The sequence below is a fragment of the Papio anubis genome, chromosome 2 (genome assembly GCF_008728515.1).
Source record: "Papio anubis isolate 15944 chromosome 2, Panubis1.0, whole genome shotgun sequence".
Taxonomy (NCBI): domain Eukaryota; kingdom Metazoa; phylum Chordata; class Mammalia; order Primates; family Cercopithecidae; genus Papio; species Papio anubis.
Window position 1 is genome coordinate 31,440,396 of NC_044977.1, and position 20,525 is coordinate 31,460,920.

Sequence of the window (20,525 nt, forward strand, 5' to 3'; positions counted from 1 at the left end):
TATTTCCATTAAGCTTAGACCAGCTCTTATTGACATCCATACGCACATCCACACTGTACGCATGACCACCATCTCTACCCACATTAATTTGAGTGATTGCTAAAATGCCCAGAAATAAAACAATGCAGAGATAATATATTTGTTTATACAAAGAGTAAATAAGGGTGGACCTGCAGCTTCTGCTGCAATGAAGATGTCAATATCTTCCGCGTTTCTAATTATTTTTAATAGAATATCCAAGACCACTTAAGTGAATTCTGTGTTTCCCCTATCCTCTACAAAAATAATTGGTTGAGGTAAGACTTTTTTGTATGAATTTAGCAGAGATCAAATTAATTCTAAGTAACTATTAATTTCATATAGTCAAAGGTTTAAACAGGTAAGCAAGAATAATTATAAGTGTTGAAGTTACCATAGCAATTTAACAACATAGTCATTTTCGGAATGTTTAACTTATATTTATAGCTATTGTTTAGTAAATCTACCATACTGTCCTCTGGTTGATTTTACCACTTACAGTCAATCCTGTGCAGTTTTTAATAATAAATTGCATGATGTAGATAGGGCTGGGTCCAAACATAAGCAAAGTGTGTATAACCTGCATGGTGCAATTGCAAAGATACTACTGGCCTGCCTCAATTTCTGAACATATACTTGGATTTAAACATTGCCTCTATAACAATGGAGCTCTCACATTATGTATGAATTATTTTATATCATCTATTCACAGATTAATTTATCATATTACAACAAGGTTATGAACATTCCATTTAGCACAGAAGTTAAGTATAGGCATTTCAGAAGTGCACAGACCTGGGTGTCTATCTCAACTCCATACCCTGGCTGAGTAACCTTAGGCAAATTAACGTCTCTACCTACATAGAAGATAGGGCTAAAAATACCTACCATGAAAGGTAATTGAGAAGACAAAATAAGGAAATGCATAGAAAGCATTTTAGCACAGAGCATGGCACATAGTAAATACTCAAGAGTAGCTATTAGTCTTAGTAATAAGGGACTTTGCACCCTCCTCCTTCAAGTGGCACCCAACGATCCCTTCAACATGATAAACTTCGCGTTGATTGGTAGATGATTTAGCAGGAACTAATTAATGAGAGGTAAGTCAATATAAATTTGGACAGTGAAAGAAAATGTGAAAGCCCTTTGTGTGGCAAATTCTTGAGGCTCTGCAGTGGAAGGTCAAGGCAGCTGGATGGTGCTGAATGATTAGACTTGGTCATTCATCTCTCTGTCTCTCTTTCTTTCTCTCTCTCTCTCTGGGTGTATATGTGTTTGTGTGTGTGTAGGTGAGAAAGGGATGGTTGTAAGGGGCAAAAAGTAGAACAGTAGGTGTGAGGAAGGAACTAGAGACAAAGTCCTGGGCTTTGGCTATTGGTGGTTTCCACCTCTGAAAGCTTCCTAATCTGGTGGTACTCATATTAATATATATTTCTGGACCTGATCCCTGAAGATTATGATTATTTATATGTTAGGGCATATCTTAGGAGGAATACTTAGAAATATATATTTTGGTGTGTAACCAGTTGGAGAGTTATTGAACCAAAAATGCATTACTCAGAATGTAGCATTTATGCCACAGGTGGTATGCAAGATGATGTAAGTTGGAAGATGGCCATATCCTTAAATAGCATTAATATCATTAATCACTTAATCAGTCCTGATTAGTCAAGAAAGAATTCTCAGTTTAGTAATGAAACCTCTCTATCCCTTGCTTATCAACCAAAACCAAAAAGGCGATAGTATCTAGCTAACATTTAATCTCATTTTGTTCGCACTGTGTCTATGTTGTAGTTACCTTCTCTTTGTAGCAGGCAGTCCTAGGTGTTCAATAGTGATATAAAGTCCCCTTTCAAAATAAATTTATCTAAGTTTTTTGAAGAGCCCACTGTGAAAAAGCTATGAGAATGACCTAAGTTTATGATCCTTTCCAGGTTGAATACAAAAATACAGTTAATTGTACCATTCATGTTTGCCTAGAACTGGGTTTGACTTTGTTCTTCCTAAATATTTCCTACTAACTAAATACATGAAGAAACGACCATTTGGAATAGAAAATTATCTGTTGTTTTTCATAAAGGAACTTCCTTTATGTTTCCTGTGGAAGTCCATGCTCAGATAATCTATCTCTGTGTTGTCCTGTAGAGCAGTTTAAACTAGGGAAAGAAAGGTCGTGGAGTCACTGAGTCCCATCTATGGCTGAGCTTGACAAACAAGAAACGCAGAGCAAACTCCATTTCTTCAACTTTGAAACTGATTCCTTCTCTGTTAATCCCTGAGGTCAGGTTGCCTGAATGTCCTGGATTTTTGTTGTGTTTTTTTTTCCTGAGGAATTCTTCCCGATCAGCAAGACATGATCGTGTTTATCCCTCTGCAAATCTACTCGGTATGACCAAAGGAGTGTTATTATTTTTAAGATTTGAAACCTTTCATTCTCAGAGAGGGTGGGAGGTTGCAAGGGAGGGACAGTGGCCAAAGCCCATGTGCCTCAAACCTCACCCGGGATGGCCTGGATAAGTGCCAGTGAGACAAAAGCACTAGTCAGACCAGGGTGTTTTCACAGCTGGGCAGTGTTTTTGGACAGCATGGGTGGGGAGGAGGCCACAACAGTGTCAGCCTCTGTCCAGTAGCATCTTGCAATTGAGAGAAGCCTTAGGCAGGCAGATGGCTTTAATCTAAGGAACTAAGCATCTAAAGAATAGGATTTCTCCTGTAGAGAAAGGCCATAAGAAGCAATGTTCTTGTAAAAGGAGGCCACTGAATGCTGGTTTTTGTTTAACCTGAGAACTGAGCTGCTTTTTAGCCTGGAGACTTTCCTACCTTGATCCTCACTGGGCATTTGCACAATCCAGTTCCAGAAGGTGTTTCTAGGACCTCCATGAAGTGTAAGGAGATCTGGAAGAAAACATTAAGCTGCCTTTTGCAAAAACTTCCCCCACCAAAAACTTGTGAGTGTAGAACTAACTTACCTGTGTGAACATCAGAGGGGCAGTGGACTACTTCACGGGGGCTGAAATGCCCCAAACTGACACATACAATTTTAGATGTGTGTGCACTTTTTTTCTGGTAGAGGACCCATAACTTGCATCAAATTCTCAAGGAATTTATCATCTTAAAATGTGATAAACCACTGCCTTTCAAATGCCTATAAGAATGCATTATCATTTAAATGTTATTAAGCAAGCAAAGCTGACTAATTGAGGCTAGCACTGGCAAGTCTTGGTCCTTCCTATAAAAAAAAAAATCTAAGATGCTTGTAAAATTGTTCACTGTAGGTGCTCTGTTTCGAGAGGTAAGGTCAGATCGAACAACATGAAAAGAAATAGACTAGCCCAAGTTCAAGGGATCCTAAGGAATAGTTAGATGAGACCCAGCAAGAGAGTGTGGTCAGAGGAGCCAGCAGAACCAGGCACACTAGCAGACAAGAAATGGCAGGGGCACTATGTGAAGACTTGGGCACCACATTTCAGAGGGAAATGGGTAAATTGGAGCCTTCTTAGAGAAGAGCAACTTGGAGAGGGAAGGGTCCAGAAGTCATGTCACATGGAAAACTGGGGTAGTTGGAACAGGAAACATTTGGAGCAAGGTGACAGGGATATCTTCAAGTATTTTTAAATTGTTGCATGACTTGAGTTTAGAATATTACGGCTTTAGATATAGAAGGGATCAAAGAACATTTGTACAAGGCATTAATGTTATAGGAGAGAAAACTGAAAGCCAGAGAGAACCGACTGGCTAAGGCAAAGGTGGGACTAGAATCCAGATTCTGATTCCCTTCCCAGTGCTGTTTGCCACCATTTCCAGCTGCCTCCCCGAGTGCCTTATGTGCAGGGAAGAGCTAGGACCAATGAATGACCATTTTAAGAAGATCGAGCCATCTCATTGTTCAATGAGATCACTTGGACTCGGGAAGGGGAACATCACACACCGGGGCCTATCACGGGGAGCGGGGAGGGGGGAGGGATTGCACTGGGAGTTATACCTGATGTAAATGACGAGTTGATGGGTGCTGACGAGTTGATGGGTGCAGCATGCCAACATGGCACAAGTATACATATGTAACAAACCTGTACGTTATCCACACGTACCCTAGAACCTAAAGTATCATTAAAAAAAAAAAAAAAAAAAAAGAAGGTCGAGCTTAGCTTGATAAAGAGTATTCCTTTGTAGAATAGGAAGCTAAGTGAGACAGTGATCTCACCATCATAAAGAGTATTTCTGAGGGAATGTGTATTCATGTTCTATAGTCCCTATAAAAACTTACCACAAACTCAGTACTTACAACAGTAGTTTAAAATGGTCAGTGTGGCCATGCTCCTTCTGGAGGCCCTAGAGTAGAATCCAGTTCCTTGCCTTTTCAGCTTCTAGAAGCGACCTGCATTCCTTAGTTCATGGCCCCTTCCTCCAAAGCCAGCAGCATAGCAATCGCTCACCCTGCTTCTGTCATCACATCTTTCTTTTTTTTTTTTTTTTTTGAGACGGAGTCGCGCTCTGTTGTCCAGGCTGGAGTGCAGTGGGGCAATCTCCGCTTACTGTAAGCTCCACCTCTTGGGTTCACACCATTCTCCTGCCACAGCCTCCCAAGTACCTGGGACTACAGGTGCCCGTCACCACGTCCAGCTAATTTTTTGTATTTTTAGTATAGACGGGGTTTCACCGTGTAGGCCAGGATGGTCTCGATCTCCTGACCTCATGATCCACCCGCCTTGGCCTCCCAAAGTGCTGGGATTACAGGCCATCACATCTCTTTGTCTTATTCTGACCTTTCATAAAGACCCCTGTGATTACACTGGGCCCACCTGGATAAGCCAGGATAATCTCCCATCTGAAGATCCTTAATTTGACCACGTCTGCAAAGTCCCCTTTACCATGTAAGATAACATACTCGTAGATTCTGAAGATTAGGATGTGGACATTTTTGGGGGGCTATAACTCAACCTACCACAGAATGTATGGAAAGGTTTACTGATGCTGGTGCAGGTCTTAGAGCAGATCTGGGTTCAATTCTTGGCTTCAGCACCTACTAGTTGCAGGACCATTACCCCTTTGAGCCTTTGTTCCCTCATGCATAAAAAAGAAATAAAGTCTCAACATTACCATGAGGATTTGTGGTAATATTCATGAAATGCGTAACATATAACATTCTCTCAATGAATGGTAGCCATATTTATTTGAAAAACTGCCAGATGCTTCTCACCATACAAGAATTTAATAGAAGAAACTCCATTATTACATGGGACATTTGATAAAGTGACCTGCAGATCTCCCTCTGAGATGGCTAAAATCTAAAGGAATAAAAATTTCGTTTCCTCTATAAACTATTCTCAGGGCCTCTTGTCCACTTCCCAGATGCAGTTACAAGGGAATCACTTTTCTGGATAGCCAATGGCTATCAGACTGTGCTTTCTGCCCCCTACAGTCCTGCCATGATTTTGCCGTGCAGCTCTAGTTGAATTTAAACAGGATTAGGAGTCTGTCCTGGTGTGTAATGATTGGCTAGACCAGGTGGCTGAGGCCAGGGCAGACTCCCTCCTTCACATCTGTCAACATACCTGGCTGCAAGCAAGTTGCTGCCTGTGACCACTGTCTGCAGAGGCCAGAGAGAGCAGGAAAGGAAGTGGAAAGGAACACCTCACCTTCATGCTTGGGGAAAAGGAGAAACCTGTGTTAATGTGTCTTCCCAATGTTCCACTCTCTTCAGCAATGGTTGGAAGAGCCGTGGGTCATCTCTGCTGAGTCAGGAAAGAAGCTGAGGGAAGAGTCAGGATTGAAAAGCAGCAGACAAGGTAGGTGATCTCTCGGGTCATTGGCCCTTCTCTCATGATCACAAAATGAGCACCGTACACAGCCTTGTCACCAGAGTGTCTCTGAGGATGGTCTGCTGAAGGAGATATGGTAGACCTGGGTATGTGTCTGAATTCAGTCATTTTTCCATCAGCCTGTTCTGGAAAGCAGGCTGTATTTTCCTTCTGTCTTCTATCTCTTCTGAAAATTGTTGTTGCCCCTGTACGTATTTCAGAAACTTGGAAGGCTTTAAAAAAATTTTTCATTATAACAAATTATATGTGTGATTTGTTAAAATGATTTCATTGGTGGTAGCTCCACAAGCATGGTTTTGTTCCAGAATTTTCCTTGCATAATTTTTTTCCATTTTCAAGACATACCAGAGAGGACAGTGTAAGTATATTGTAGTACATGGTATAGAATAATATATTCTGAGAAATATACGGTCCACTCACAGGGCTGTCAATCTCATATGACAGACTCTTTCAGGAAGTCATGTGTATTTTTCTGCTTTGGAACCTAGAGAGTTAAAAGTTCTGAAATTACTGGAGCAGAATCAAGCCTATTTACCTAAGCTTATCACATCGGCAGCCAGGTCAATCATTTACTGGGACTAGGCTGCTTCTTACCCTGAGTGGAGGACCACCAAAGCCTTTGCTGGCCTGAGTCCCTCTGTAGAAAAGACATGGGAAACATAGAAGAAATGCTTCTCTGAAGCTATAGTCCAGATTCTCTTCTCACCAGAAGTAAGTTTTTCTCCTTCCTAGAATAGTAAATATCCCAAGGCCTCCCCTCCCCAGCTCAATGATAAACAAGCATGAGCAAAACTAATACGCAAACCTGATACCAATGCCACTTTAGGTACAGAGCTTGTGGCTGTGGAGGGAGCTTCCCTCATCACTGGAGGTCTATGGGGAAGGAGATGATAACTATGAAACAAGTTATTGAGTGATTCTTGAGGAAGAATAAAGTTATAAAGTAATCACCAAAGAAAACATAGAAATTTTCCCCTTCAAGTCTATACATTCTAGAAATATGTTATTTTTATCAAATATGATTCACTCTTCCTTAAGTCTGAATATAATTCCTCTAATTGCAGAAATGTTGTTATATTGTCACCACATACAACTTTCAGGCCTGTGCAGTGGTTCCTGGCTCCTATAGTCATTAGTTAGAAGCCTGGTAATGCTGAGGTCCTATTTTTCTGAACTCCCTTTAGGGAAGGAGTTGGGTCACCTAAGACAAGGTAATGTTTGACATTATTTTTGTCAATCAGTTGTGGAACCGAAGTGACTCACATCAGGTAAGGTTTGTGGCTGAATATTTAGTGTCTGAGGCAGTTAACTAGATGCAAGAGTGGAGGCCATTGTAGACACAAACCCATGTGTGATTTTGGGTAAGTCTGTGCTACCTCCCAAGAATGTTATGGAGAATTATGGAAAACTGATATATTTCTGTGAAGATATTAAGCACTGCAAAATGTTAAGTGTGAATCTGGCTGGCATCCAGAGGATGTTTATAGATAATACAAGTGATGGAGGTGGTTTTGACGAGGGAAAAGGATCTTGGGGTGATCAAATGATTGGCTAGGTTGGGCATGGTGACCCATGCCTGTAATCCCAGCACTTTGGAAGGTGAGGCAGAGGATTGCTTGAAGCCAGGAGTTCAAGATCAGCCTGAGCAATAAAGTGAGACTCTGTCTCTACAAAAAAAAAAAAAATTTTTTTAAATTATGCATTGGCCATATTTCCCCACATTACCGAAGGCTGCCTTAGGGACAGACACACAGGTCTGATCTGTCCTTTTTTTGTAGCTTCTGCCTCAGGGCCTAAAACACACTGGAAGCCCCTAAGGGTATATCCAGCTTTTTCTTTCCATTTCCTGAATATTGGATAGTAAGTAGAGGAAGACTACTCTTCAGATTAACTAGATTAGGATAGGCATTGTCATTGTTTTTAAATGTTAGGTAGTTAGAATATGGAAATTAATTAATTTGTCCAAAATCATGCAATTAGTCTGAGCCTGGATTCTACTCAGTTCTACCTTGTTCCCAACCCAGTGCTTTTCCCATAAGGTCATGGAGATGACCATATGGATAAGCGTAAATTGAAGGGTCACTGAGGTAAGCAAGGCTGACTAATACAGTCAGAAGTTCTCCACTGGCTCTTGGATGTGCCATGCCTGAGCCACTGTAACCGAAAGGCCAGTACTGGACTTCCGAAAAGAATAGAACAGGCAAGAGCAAAAGGAAGTGTTTTTAGTTGTGGCAGTCACTGGAGTCTTCTCTGTTCTGTATATTTTCTAAATAACCCAGCTAATCCTCAGGCTAGGTCTTTGACCCTTTTTATACTGTAGACTCAAATCCATGAGCCCCAACTAAAGTACAACATCTGAACTATTTCCAGAGAAGAAATGACCCTATCTCAGTCTTTCTCAAGGAACTCAAGAATTTACTTACTATCTCATCTCAGCAAATATCCACTCATCTAAATCTAAGAGACTTGGGCACAAAGAGGCTTAAAGCCAGAGAAACAATCAATAGTCCCTCCTATCAAGGCTTTCACCATCTGCAATCCAAAGATACCCATGTCGGCTTGGAGTCTAAATGGCTTGTTGGTGTCATTTGAGCAGTGAATGAGTAATGTACAGCAGAAGCCTTAATCCACCCCCCACCCCTATTTTCACTTTTGTTCACATATGTCCTAAAGATTCCATTAGCTGTCTGTCATAAATTCCAAAGCAGCCACAATTCCTGAGCATTTACAAGATCAAGATAAAGAAATGCCATCATGAAATGAGGTCGATTAAATGTCTTTGAACAAAGGGTTTCTAATGACTTGCCTCACACGTATCTCAAGTGTGTGATAGCAAAGGCATTACAAATAGGGATTGCATCACCATGTCTACTAGTACCCTTTACTAATCAACTGACCTCGCATGAACTGTATTTACATGCCATCATTTTCATTAACTAAAACACTAGGAGAAAGAAAGTTGAAGCTAAAACACAAAGACTCATCACAACATTTCACCTGTATCAACTACTTACTATGAACTGCTGCCTTCTTATCTACACTTTTTTTCATTTAATTTTCATAACAAACCTATGCAACTTGCCCAAGTCAGAGAGCTAGTAAGATGAGGTAAAATTTGAGTTGAGGTCTGACTCCAAATCCCATGTTCTTCAGCATTCTGTTCTGGGAAACATACTCACCCAACAGTGTCTACACTGTTCACATTCTACATGTAAAAGAGTAAAAAAAGTTCTTTCTAAATTATTTGATCGGATCCTTAGAGTACATATTTATTCCCCCTTTCCACCCACACCAGATGTTATTGATGTACTTGAGTATAAGCATAAAACTCAATATGACAGTGGTTTTCCTCTCTCTAGAAAAGGAACCACAAAACACACATGCACACATACACACACACAACAGCAGTTGCCCAAGAGTCAGTGCTTTGATTCCTTTCTGAAGCTGAGAAAATTGTTCTTATCTCCTAGTTTATAAACATTGTTTTGTTTGTTTGATTGACTTTAATGCAATGTACAAGACAAATTTGTCATTTATTATACTCAACTTTTTTAAAATTTTATTTCTGCAGTGAAATTTCAGTCTTTGAAATCAGCTACATTTTTCAAAACTATCCAGTATGTCAATAGCTGTATTTAATCTTCACCTCAGCCCTGTAAGATGAGTACTGTTTTCAGATGATATCCTTTCAGATAAGGAACCTGAGACTTATACAGGTGAATGCCCTTCTCAGTCTCACTCAGCTAAGTCCCTTAGGTCTTGGGATTCCAAATTTTTTTTTCTTTTTTAAATTAAATATTGATGCAGTTCCCTGGATTCCTAAGTCCTACAAATGGTAGGAATGGGGCCTACAAGCTTTTTATTTAAATTTTCAGAAATTAAAAATGCCAAGTGAATACACAGTCTATTCTCAGGCAGAGACCATTCAAATATTGATTGCTTTGCTTTGGGCTAGAATTCTAACAGGTGAGTGTGGTAATGCTGTTATTCTAATTAGATTTTCATAGAGTAATGAAAATAAAGACAATAATTGTTACTTAATAAAATCTGCCTTAAAGTCAAAAAATCTTTCAAGCCCATGTGCCCATGAGCAAAATAATGTATCAAAGGGGTTCTTGCTAGAAGGATAAGCCACCGCTGTCTTCTAATTAGTTGTGTGCCTAGAGAACAGTATACATGAGTAGGGACTAGAGACCGCATGGTGTCTTGAGATGCATAAGCCCTCTCTAACCCTGTCATTAGATGGTTGTCTCATGAGTCAAACAGTTGCCAAGTGGTATGGAACCTAAGGAAGTCCTTCTACAAATTGAGAATCCATTATTGTAGTTCAACCCTACAGAAACCAGCTAGAGTTACAGGAGGAAACCTTATGCCCTAGGAATTCCATTTCAGTCCTAAGATGTTCTGAAGGGTCAGGGAGCCCTGCATCAGTTATGCATCTGGAGATCAAGTGTTTTCTTATCCCTAATGCTTCACTGGGAATTGCCTCTGGCTGGCTGCCTGAGTCTCCATCCCATGCGACAGTCGTGTTGTCCACATCCTTGCTTTGGTGTTAACGTGCATCCTCATCATACTTTTTGGTACCCATTTCTGTGACCTCTGAGGTTCTAAGGATCTTGGTGCAGGAGAACCCATAGTTTTGGGCAATGATCAAGCAGAGTGAATGAAACTTCTGCCCCTGACCCACCCAAAACTTGTTTCCCTCCTCTCTAAGTTCCAAGGTCAAGTCTCCCATGAGAGCAGTAAAGGAACTGAAGGTCGCAAAATGCTGGCAATTCACCATGCCTTGGAGGGTTTCCCAGAAAGTAAAATGAAAATGAGATTGTTTTCACATAAGACCTCTGTATTTGGAGGACAGGATTCAAACAGTTTGAATTTGTGATTTCACTGTGCACTGAGGTAACCCCCACAAAGTCTTTTTTTTTTTTCAAAAGCCAAAATAATATCAAAAACATTTCCTGCAGAGAACCCTAACTAGGCAGAATTCTTTTTTGTCATCACTGGGCTGATGTTTTCAAGGATTCATTTCTCAAGATAAGCCTTATATAGTGCATTTGGCTGGAGCTCATGTGTACTTCTGTGGAATGATGGCTTTCGTCCATGGGGCCTACTTTGTGGTGATCTCATTAGGTTTCACAAGGTAAACAGCTGAAGACTTGTGGTTAGTACGTGAGCAGGCTTCAAGAGAAGAGAAAACCCAGGAGAAGTCGGCCAGAAGATGTTGCAGTAAATTGGCAGGTGGCAGGCTTCTCTCTATGACCCGAGGAAAGCCAATACCCCTACAAATTCCAAGGAGATGTACTTTCCATTTCAAATACATGTATCCCACAAAATTTAGCTCTGCTTCCTAGAAAGGAATCCTGATCATAGGAAGAGCTAATGCCTAGACTTCCCAGAATGTGACTGTTCTCTACTCAAATTCATCTCATTTTGCTTTTCTTTGCAAAATGAAAATTCTCCATTTTCCATAAGAATAGTATTGTTATAGAATATAGTTGTGTTGATAAATTATAGTCCAACAAATTAAACTAAAATAGTCCAACAGAGGCATCCTAGGCCTGACAGCACTGTTATCTTTCTCTGTGGCTTTATGCCAATTTTTAGACATCTTGATGGTGGCTCAGTTTCACATCTTTACTCATCTGCATTCTAATTATGGATAACCACAAACATTTATTGATGGGTTATCTACTCAGTTCAGCAACAATCATCTACTGTTTCCCAGAAGTGTGTTAGACACTGTCTTTGACATAGGATTAAATAATCTTGCCACTTATCGGCGATGAGAAGGTTTTAAATTTATCCAGTAGACCAACCACAGCTTCTTTAGAGTCCTCTATATTTGCGTGTAGGTGAGTGTGCATGTATGTGTGTGTCTGCCTGTGTGTGTATATCTGTATGTGTATGTGTACTTTTAATCATTATACAGTACCAAGAAGATAATGGGTTCTCAGTAAATATTTGTTGGTGATACTAAATTGGTAATAAACTAGGAATTTAATCAAGAAATTGATTTATCAAAAGAAAACTGGAATTGCTAGGGGAGACTGAAGAAAAGAATCGGAAGTGTTAACCATTGGTGTAGAGGGAATAGGGCATCGGGGGTCTACTTTCTCTTCTGCCAACCCCCAACTCAATGGTACAGCACATAGGCAGACCTCAGTTCTGTTTGATTCTGCTACTACACACACCAACAGGGCAACTCTGGGCAAATCACTTCAGCTCTCTTGGCCTCAATTTTCTCATTTTCAAAATGGAGGCAGGGGATTGAGAGTATAACATCTCTAATGTCTTCTCTAGTTTTGATATTCTGTGTTCTGTGCAAAACTAGAAAAGTTTACTTCAGAAAGTTCTTTAAGGAAAATACAGAAATAATTTTAATTTCTCTAGGGAGATCATTCCTATCTCTTGGCTAAATAAGGGGAATGAAAAAACTGCTCAAGAGATCCCAGCTATGCCACCTTGAAGATGTTATAAATTGGTGAGGCTGGGCATTGATCTTTACTAGAGAAGAAACCCATTTGGCTGGAAGAGTGCAAGAACCACATCTGAGTTCTCATGTCCAGCATTCAGCTTTGCCATGCCTGTGTGTCACTTATGCAAGCTCCAGCAAGCAGGCAGTCATGACTATCATTCTCTCTTTATAAATAAACGGAAGCCCTTAAAGGTGACGTGACTTGCCCAAGGTTACAGAAACATGGCAGTGAGTCAGATGGAACTGTGTGTGTTTGGAGGAGGAGGAGAAGATGACATTATAAACAAAAGGCAGAGAGTGAGGGACAGATCCACGCCTCTTCTGAAGTTATAAAAAAAAGAAAAAAACCACAATGGTCACAGGCTGTAGAAAAGCTTTGAGTCTGCTCCGGATCCTGAGATCACCCCTGTCTGCCTACCTCTCCTGGAGCCACCCCAGGTGCCCTGGCCAGGGTTACTCTCCCAGGTTGTTGCTAACTGGGTGCCTGTGCTCGTGTCCCTTCTTGTAAGCTTCATGAAAGGCTATTTGTAATGAAAAGAGGTCATATCAAAGAAGGGAGACTGCATCCTCCAGGCCCTGAACCAAAAAGGCAGGTTTTTTAAAAGAGGAAGTCTGGTTTCCCTATTACAATCTGCAGAAATGAATGGTCCTCAAGATGACTAGCAGAATTATGACATTCTATTTCAAGCATTAAAAAAATTTTTTTTTACCTGAGGTTATTTTACTTCTTTTTGCTCTCCTTCTCCACATGAAAAGGAAAGAATAACGCTTGCTCACTATGATACTGTATGAGAGAAAGCAGCCCAGGCAGTACAACTCAAAGGAACCTACTAATTGCACCAAACAGCAAGGCATAGCTAGACATTTCAGTAAATAAAGTGTGATATCATCATGGCCCACACTGGTTTATCTTATCACCCAGACCCATGCCTAGGGAGTGCTAAGACCCTGAAGAACCACAGTCACAAGTGATGGCAAAGAACCTCTGGTCCAAGAAGAAAAATGCTGAAAGAAATTGGGCATCAATGGTCTTATGTCTCAGCAGCATTTAGAGGCTGCATCACTTTGCTGCTTGTTATTGTCCTTGCTAAATATGAGAGAGAGAGAGAGAGAGAGAGAGAACTAATTATCATCACCAGGGGATATCTGGTAATTTTCAAGGTACATGAAGGGTGCAGATGATGCCATAAATTCAGTAAGAACCAACTGATTTCTTGGCAGACTCTTCAAGTGACTTCCTGTTATACTCAACAAAAATCTTACTGAACATACCCACTTCTCTGTTTCTACTCTATTCCTAATATCTAACTAACTTCTTCTTAGGTAGTGTCTTGGGAAGAGGGATAGATAACACGTAACAAAATATATAATGTTTAGTTGACTGTCACACCTGTATTAACTACACTCACTCTTTAGAAGCCACAAAACTAACGATCACCAAAAGTCACCCTTGGCTTGCCCCCCACCCCATATACATTCACTTAAGGTAGGATAGGAAGAGGACAGGCTTATGATTCAACCATATAACATTTCTTAACGAAGTCAGAGAATCGGAACAGCCCATGATTCCAACAACCATTGTCAATGTCCAACTTAACTCAGATACAGACCTCAATGCCTCAATTCATGCCCATCAAGGTGAAAAAAAAAAAAAAAACAGTGGGGAGAGGAGAGTGGGAAAAAAGCTAAAAGCAAAGAAATATCAACAACAATGATGAAAAAAAAAGAATCAGACAAGGTGCTGAAACATGGAGACAATCTCACAAGGTCCTAATGCTAACGACCAAGTACCAGCTGGCACCTTTACAAGTTGTTCTCCAGTCAGTGAGCACATTGCTTCTTGAATTGAACTGAATTCCTATTATTGGACTGGATTCTCTAGTCCTGCCAGCTCTCTCACAGGAGAAAAAGAGTTTCAGAGCATGACGTAAAATAGAACTCTTTTCTCCTACTTTCAAAAACTAACCTCATACACCTACCCAAAGCCCTCACTCATTGATAGTCAAGAGTCCATGGGTCTCCCATCTGTGCCTGAGCACCTGCCTCCCAGTGAAAAAGGGAAGAGGGGGCTTATCCAGTAGAGGAAGATGCAGAACTGTCTCTGATAGTCCCATGCTTCACTGACCAGTAGGCCAAAAGGGAGGGAGGCAGCATTTTGAACAGAGGAGACTTTCATGCCATAAATCTTCAGGCATTTGTGGGCACCAAGTGTCTTTCTGTGACTGAGATGGAACTAAAATAATTTACAAGTTTGTGTGTGTGTGTGTGTGTGTGCATGTCTGTGTGTATGTGTGTTACATGGAAAGAACTTTAATATGAGAAGGGCATTAAATCAATTTTGCAACAAGAAAAATCCTTTGTCTGGACTATTTCTGGGTGTTGGTTACACAAAACCTAAATAGTTGTTTAATTTCTGGAAGTAATTAGCAGAAGCAAATATCTGTTCAAAACACTAGTCTAAAGACTTCTATTGATAGCATACTCTTTTCTCTAAAATTTCTACAACACATTTTTATCATTTTTAGAAAAGACACACTACAAGATCCTTTAACATGTAAAAAATTCTTTTGTGATGTCTAAACAAGTCTCAGGGCTGGTTAATTATACTGAACTTCAAATGTCTTCAAGTAACTCTTGGCATGCTGAATTTTGTATCCCATTACCAATACATCTTATTTTAGATGGTGTTATGAGTAAAATTAACCAATAAAATTCAGGTAAACTCGTCACTGGATACAGTAGCCTGCACATCATTTGGTTAGACTGTGCGCTGAGCCTACTCGCCAAACGTATTTATTTTCCTATTCTGCAGACACATACTCTACACATGTCTGGTTTGGCTTAATATTTGGCTGTTCTCCTGAAGGGATTGGTTGAGGGTCACCATGTTTCATCTTTTTACCAGTATCTGATAAAACTCTAACCTGGGATACTACTATTCTTCACATGCATTTATATCAAAAGCTATTTACTCCCACTTCCCCCAGGCCAAAGTCATAATGGCATGTTAGAATCAAATATTTTCCATTGTTCTAACACATATCCAATAAGAAGACATTTACAGAGTGCCTAACATGTCTGACACCTTGCTAAGGGATATAGATTCAGAGATGAGTAGTTGACAGTTCTGCCCAAAGACAGACCAACATCTTTTTTTTTTTTTTCTTTTTTGAGACGGAGTCTTGCTCTGTCGCCCAGGCTGGAGTGCAGTGGCTGGATCTCGGCTCACTGCAAGCTCCGCCTCCCAGGTTCATGCCATTCTTCTGCCTCAGCCTCCCGAGTAGCTGGGGCTACAGGCGCCCGCCACCTCGCCCGGCCAGTTTTTTTGTATTTTTTAGTAGAGACGGGGTTCCACCGTGTTAGCCAGGATGGTCTTGATCTCCTGACCTCGTGATCCGCCCGTCTTGGCCTCCCAAAGTGCTGGGATTACAGGCTTGAGCCACCGTGCCTAGCGAAGACCAACATCTTATAGAGAAAATGAATCAATAAAGGAGCCAACACAGTATCATATGTGGTAATAACTGAACACAAAGGAGAAAAGTTTCAGATGGGTGCTCCCCAACTGCCAAAGGAGTTGAGGTCCAAGTGGTATTTTAAAGAAAAGAAAATTTGGATCCACATTCTTCCTTTCTAAAAATCCAGGCTATGAAGAAAAAGCTACTTCCTTTTAGGAATTTGTCTGAATATCCTAAGGAGGTGAAATTACAAGAGTAGAGACAGTTGTGGTAGCCATGGCTAAGAAAGTTTCGATCCCTGGAGAAAGAGGGTAAGAGGAGAGTCTGGGGAGATCTTGCTAACTAAAAGGTAGGAAAAAGAAGAATTCGAACTTTGCCCTGAATCACAGTCTCTGCCTAATTCACATCCTTTGGACTGGAGACTTAATTTAGAAACATTCTGTGCAGTCCAGGGCTCACATGCTCTCCCATGCCCTAGGGACTTCTGCCTGGTGGACAAGCTTGTTATAAATCTGATTTCTACTCAGTTATGAATTAAACTTCATTTTTCCTGGGAGCAACTTTAAACAGGAATAGTGAACAAAGTAAAAATCTAGAGAAGTAGCAGTGAGGTCTTCTAATGTCAGCAGCTGGCACCAGGTAGGAAGCTCAAGGTTAAAGAATAAACATAGCCAACCCAGTCCCCATCCCAATAGCCTACATTAGCACCAAATCCAACTCTCCAATACTACACATTGTAAGCAAAATATAAGTCAGAAGAGTAAGCTTAGTAGCTCTCAACCTAGCCTGGCTGGAAGTCCTTCTTAAGTTGACTTAGGTAAGCATTTAGCATATAAGTGAAAACTTGCATCATCTTAAACAATTTGCCTGTTTCCTGAAGTAGAGCTAACAAGATTGTTGAATTTTCTGATTCTTTTAGAAACTCAGGTCATAAATCACACTCTTAAGGAACCAATTTTCATATTGGTTTCATTTTATCATCCATTGAAAGAAAGAATATCTATCAAAGTTAATTAGGATAGATTTGGCTACTTAAATGTTTAAAACTTATTTTTACAAATGCTTAAACAAAGGTAAAAATAGAAATAATGAACGGAGAAAGTACATTTGCAACATAAAAAAACAGACAAAAGGTTACTGGTCCTAAAGAGTACTTATAAATCCTTACCAGCTACAGGGAAAAGCCCAGTAAAAAGTTGGGCAGAAAATGAACTGACAACTCACACAAGAAGAAAGGTTCATTATCTATAATGACATGAAGAGATGTTCAGCCATGGTAACAATAAATTAAAGGCAAACTGAAATGGTAAGGCAGCATTTCATTGTCATGAGATTGGCAATAACTGAGTAACATTAGATGTTAATGAGCATGTGGGGAGCAGACCCTTTCCACACATTGCTGTTGGTGGAAGTGTCAATCACTACAACCTCTTTTTTAAGGACAGTTTGTCAAAGCATATTTTTAAATATTTTAACAAAGATAACTCTGGATTTCTCAAATTCACTTCCAGGACTTATTTTTAGAAAATAATAATAGTGCAGTGCATAAAAAGTTTCACACAGTACTTAAATATTTATGTAAGTTTTATAACAGCAAATTTTGAAAACATCTTAAGTGTTCATCAGCAGGGCTTAGATATAAACACAAACATACACGGATACTGTGCAGCCATTTAAAATGATGAGATCCATGTTGCAGTAGTAGCTCAGAGCTACCAGTGGTAGTTGAGTGGCCAATAGATCTGAGTTTAAATTTTAGCTCTGTTCATTACTAGCTGTGTGAACTTGGGCAAGTCATTTGACCTCTGTAAACCTCATTAATCTCATCTTAAAGAAATGAGGATAACACAACTTCCTATATCTTAACATCAAAGTGAATTAGATGAGAGGATGAATGGAAAGCCCTTAGTATACTACCTGACACACAGTAAGGGCAGAATAATTGTGAACTGTTGTTAGTGACAGCCTGTGGATTCAATCCTGCTAAGTGAGGAAAATTAAGATGAAAATAGCACTGTCAGTTTCTGTGCAAGATGGCAAACTAGCCCCATGGCTTTTGATCCTCCCAAGACCTTATTAAAACAAATTTAAAACCAAAAGAATAAGCTCATAACAGAGAAGAAAGAGGGGGCTATCAATAAATTGCTAGAAGACAGAAAACAAATGGGGCAGAGGAACAAAACACAGAGCCAAAATAATTGCATCTGTAAAGCAATGAAGATACTATTTAAAAATCTAAATAAGAAAGTTCTTTTAGTGATAACAATTATTAGTCATAAAAAATTAATAGACTGGAAAATTATGTTGAAGCTTTTTGAAATGTAGAGCAAAATGGCATAGGTGGAAATGTTGAAAAACAGATAGTAGATAATAACAGTTAAAATTAAGATCACCAACATATACCAAAAGCGCTAGAATATTTACCAGGCACTGATTTACATTCATGGCCTGTGTTATCTCAATCAGTCTTACAGCAATCCTAGGGGTAGCTAATGATATTATTCTCTCCTAATAGTTGGAGAGGTTGAAGCATTAAGAAATTAAAAAGGCCAGGTGTGGTGGCTTATACCTGTAATCCCAGCACTTTGGGAGACCAAGGTGGGAGGATTACTTGAGGCCAGAAGTTTGAGACCAGCCTGGGAAAACTAGCAAGATACCATCTCTACAAAAATTTTTTTAAAAAAATTAGCTGGGCATGGTGACACACACCAGTAGTCCCAGCTACTCAGGAGGCTGAGGCAGGAGAATTGCTTGAGCCCAGGAGTTTGAAGCTGCAGTGAGCTATGTTGACACTGCCCTCCAGCCTGGGCAACAGAGCAAGACCTTGAAAACAAAAACAAAAACAGAAACAAGAAAAGAAAAGAAAGGGAAAGAAAAGAAAAGAAATTTGCCCCAGGCCACATGGCTAGTACTTGGGGTATGCACACAGCCGGTGTAGCTCTGTGCTGAATTGTCTCTGTCACCCGGGCACCTCCAAACCTCTGCTAAGAGCATGAAGAAGCAGGAATAACATTTTTCAGAGTGTTTGCCCCACGTGGTTTCAGATTACAGCCTGAAGCCAGTATCAGTGATTGGAAAGGTATTAAATAGAAAAGACAAGACTATTATTCTCTAAAGGCAGTTGCAGACAGATATATGGGTAAAAGTTGGATGTGAAGTTTGAAGCAGCTTAACATTTGAGCATCTAGAATCAAGCACTTTGGGGTTGTGGACTGAGCGAGTCAGTGACAATTCAAGAAACTTTCACTCTTCCAGCCCTTCCAATGCTTATTGCTTATGTTAAGATGCTTCCTACTGAGAGAACACAGAAAGTCTTTTATTTCCCTGACCAACTCATGTAGGTTCCAAATGCTGAGACCTAATCCTGGAAGTCCAATATCTAACTGAAAGGTGTTTCAGAAATAGCACAGAAAACTGAAGGGAAGAAATTATCAAAAAGTAGAATCTTAGTGCTCAAAAGATACAAATCTTATATGAATAGGGTTCATGTCCAGCACAATGAATTAAAAAGTGAAATAGGCCAGCTTGTTACACACCTGTAATCCCAATACTTTGAGAGGCCAAGTCCAGAGGATCGCTTGAGGCCAAGGATTTAAGACCAACCTGGGCAACATAGCAAGACCCTCCCCTACAAAAAATTTTTAAAAATTAGCTGGGTGTGGTGGCACACATATGTAGTCCTAACTACTTGGGAGGCTGAGGAGGGAAGACAACTTGAGTTCTTCCAGGAGTTCAAGGTTACAGTGAACTATGATCTTGCTACTGCACTCCAGCCTGGGTGACAGAGTGAGATCCTGTCTCTAAAAATTTTCTTTTTAATTTTAAAAAGGAAAAACAAGTACATAGGCAACTTTTGGTATTTTAGAATTTTAAAGACTAAAAGGACATATATTTCAGAGAAGAGAAAAAAGTAACCTACAAGAAATGCAAATTAACTGGTTCTTACTTCTCATCACCACCATATGATGCTAGAAGATACTGGGGAAATGCCTTCAAAGTTAGGGAACATTTCCACCTAGAGTTCTATACCCAGCCAAACTATAAATCAAGACTTAAAGCAGAATAGAGACCTTTTCTGGTAGTAAAGACCAAAATTTTAACTTCTGTGTAAAATATTTTAAACAAGGATGAAATTCTACTTCACTTGATAAAACTTTCAGCAGAATGCAAGATGATATATAATCATTTTAATGCTATGGATTTATTCTTATGAGTATTAAAAATGTGTAGTATAGCAAGCTTCCATAGCTATGTATAGTATTTAGAAGAAAAGTATTATACATGTAGTAGGTATTCAAATTACATAATAGAATAGAGAGTAGGTAACTATGGCAAAATTGTGAAGATAACACAAGAATGACTGAAATTTGGGAAACACCTTGCTAAAGTAAATGCCTTAAGGTATTATTTCTTCCAAATGTATCTACATTTGTAAATATATTTATAAATATATTCACAAAAATATTTGTAAAAGAAGCAACTTTCATGTAAAAAAAGGGACTTAAAGGACACTACAGAGCCAAAAGCAGAAACTCATCGACTGCAGCAATACCAGGACAGAGGAGCCCAGAGACTGTGATTTGTTGGCTCAGCCACGAAGTTGGCCCAGCTTCCTTGACTCATATTCACTGTTCTTCTCACCCCCAATCCCCAGTAGCTCTGACTATGTTTCCCAGGAAGCCTCTGCCGCAGGGAAGGGAACATGAGGATACACTGAGCTGTGTGTTTGTCTACAAGTTCCACTTCTCATTATAAAGC

The 20,525-nt window shown here is 39.9% G+C and overlaps 2 protein-coding genes across 3 annotated transcripts in view; both read left to right on the forward strand.

Moving 5' to 3' along the window:
- PLCXD2 (phosphatidylinositol specific phospholipase C X domain containing 2) overlaps positions 1-20,525 on the forward strand; it is a 166,112-nt gene that overhangs the window by 55,973 nt on the left and 89,614 nt on the right. The window contains exon 4 of the mRNA XM_009198718.4: positions 5,720-5,804. Coding sequence (XP_009196982.2) covers positions 5,720-5,771 — 52 coding nt within the window. The 3' untranslated portion in view covers positions 5,772-5,804. The remainder of the gene's footprint in view (positions 1-5,719; positions 5,805-20,525) is intronic.
- Positions 4,694-20,525, forward strand: part of PHLDB2 (pleckstrin homology like domain family B member 2) — a 242,544-nt gene continuing 226,712 nt past the window's right edge. Inside the window, exon 1 of one of the 2 annotated variants that reach the window (XM_031663002.1) lies at positions 4,694-5,804. The gene's annotated coding sequence lies outside the window, so the exon portion shown is untranslated. The remainder of the gene's footprint in view (positions 5,805-20,525) is intronic. The other variant, XM_031663001.1, reaches the window with a different exon arrangement.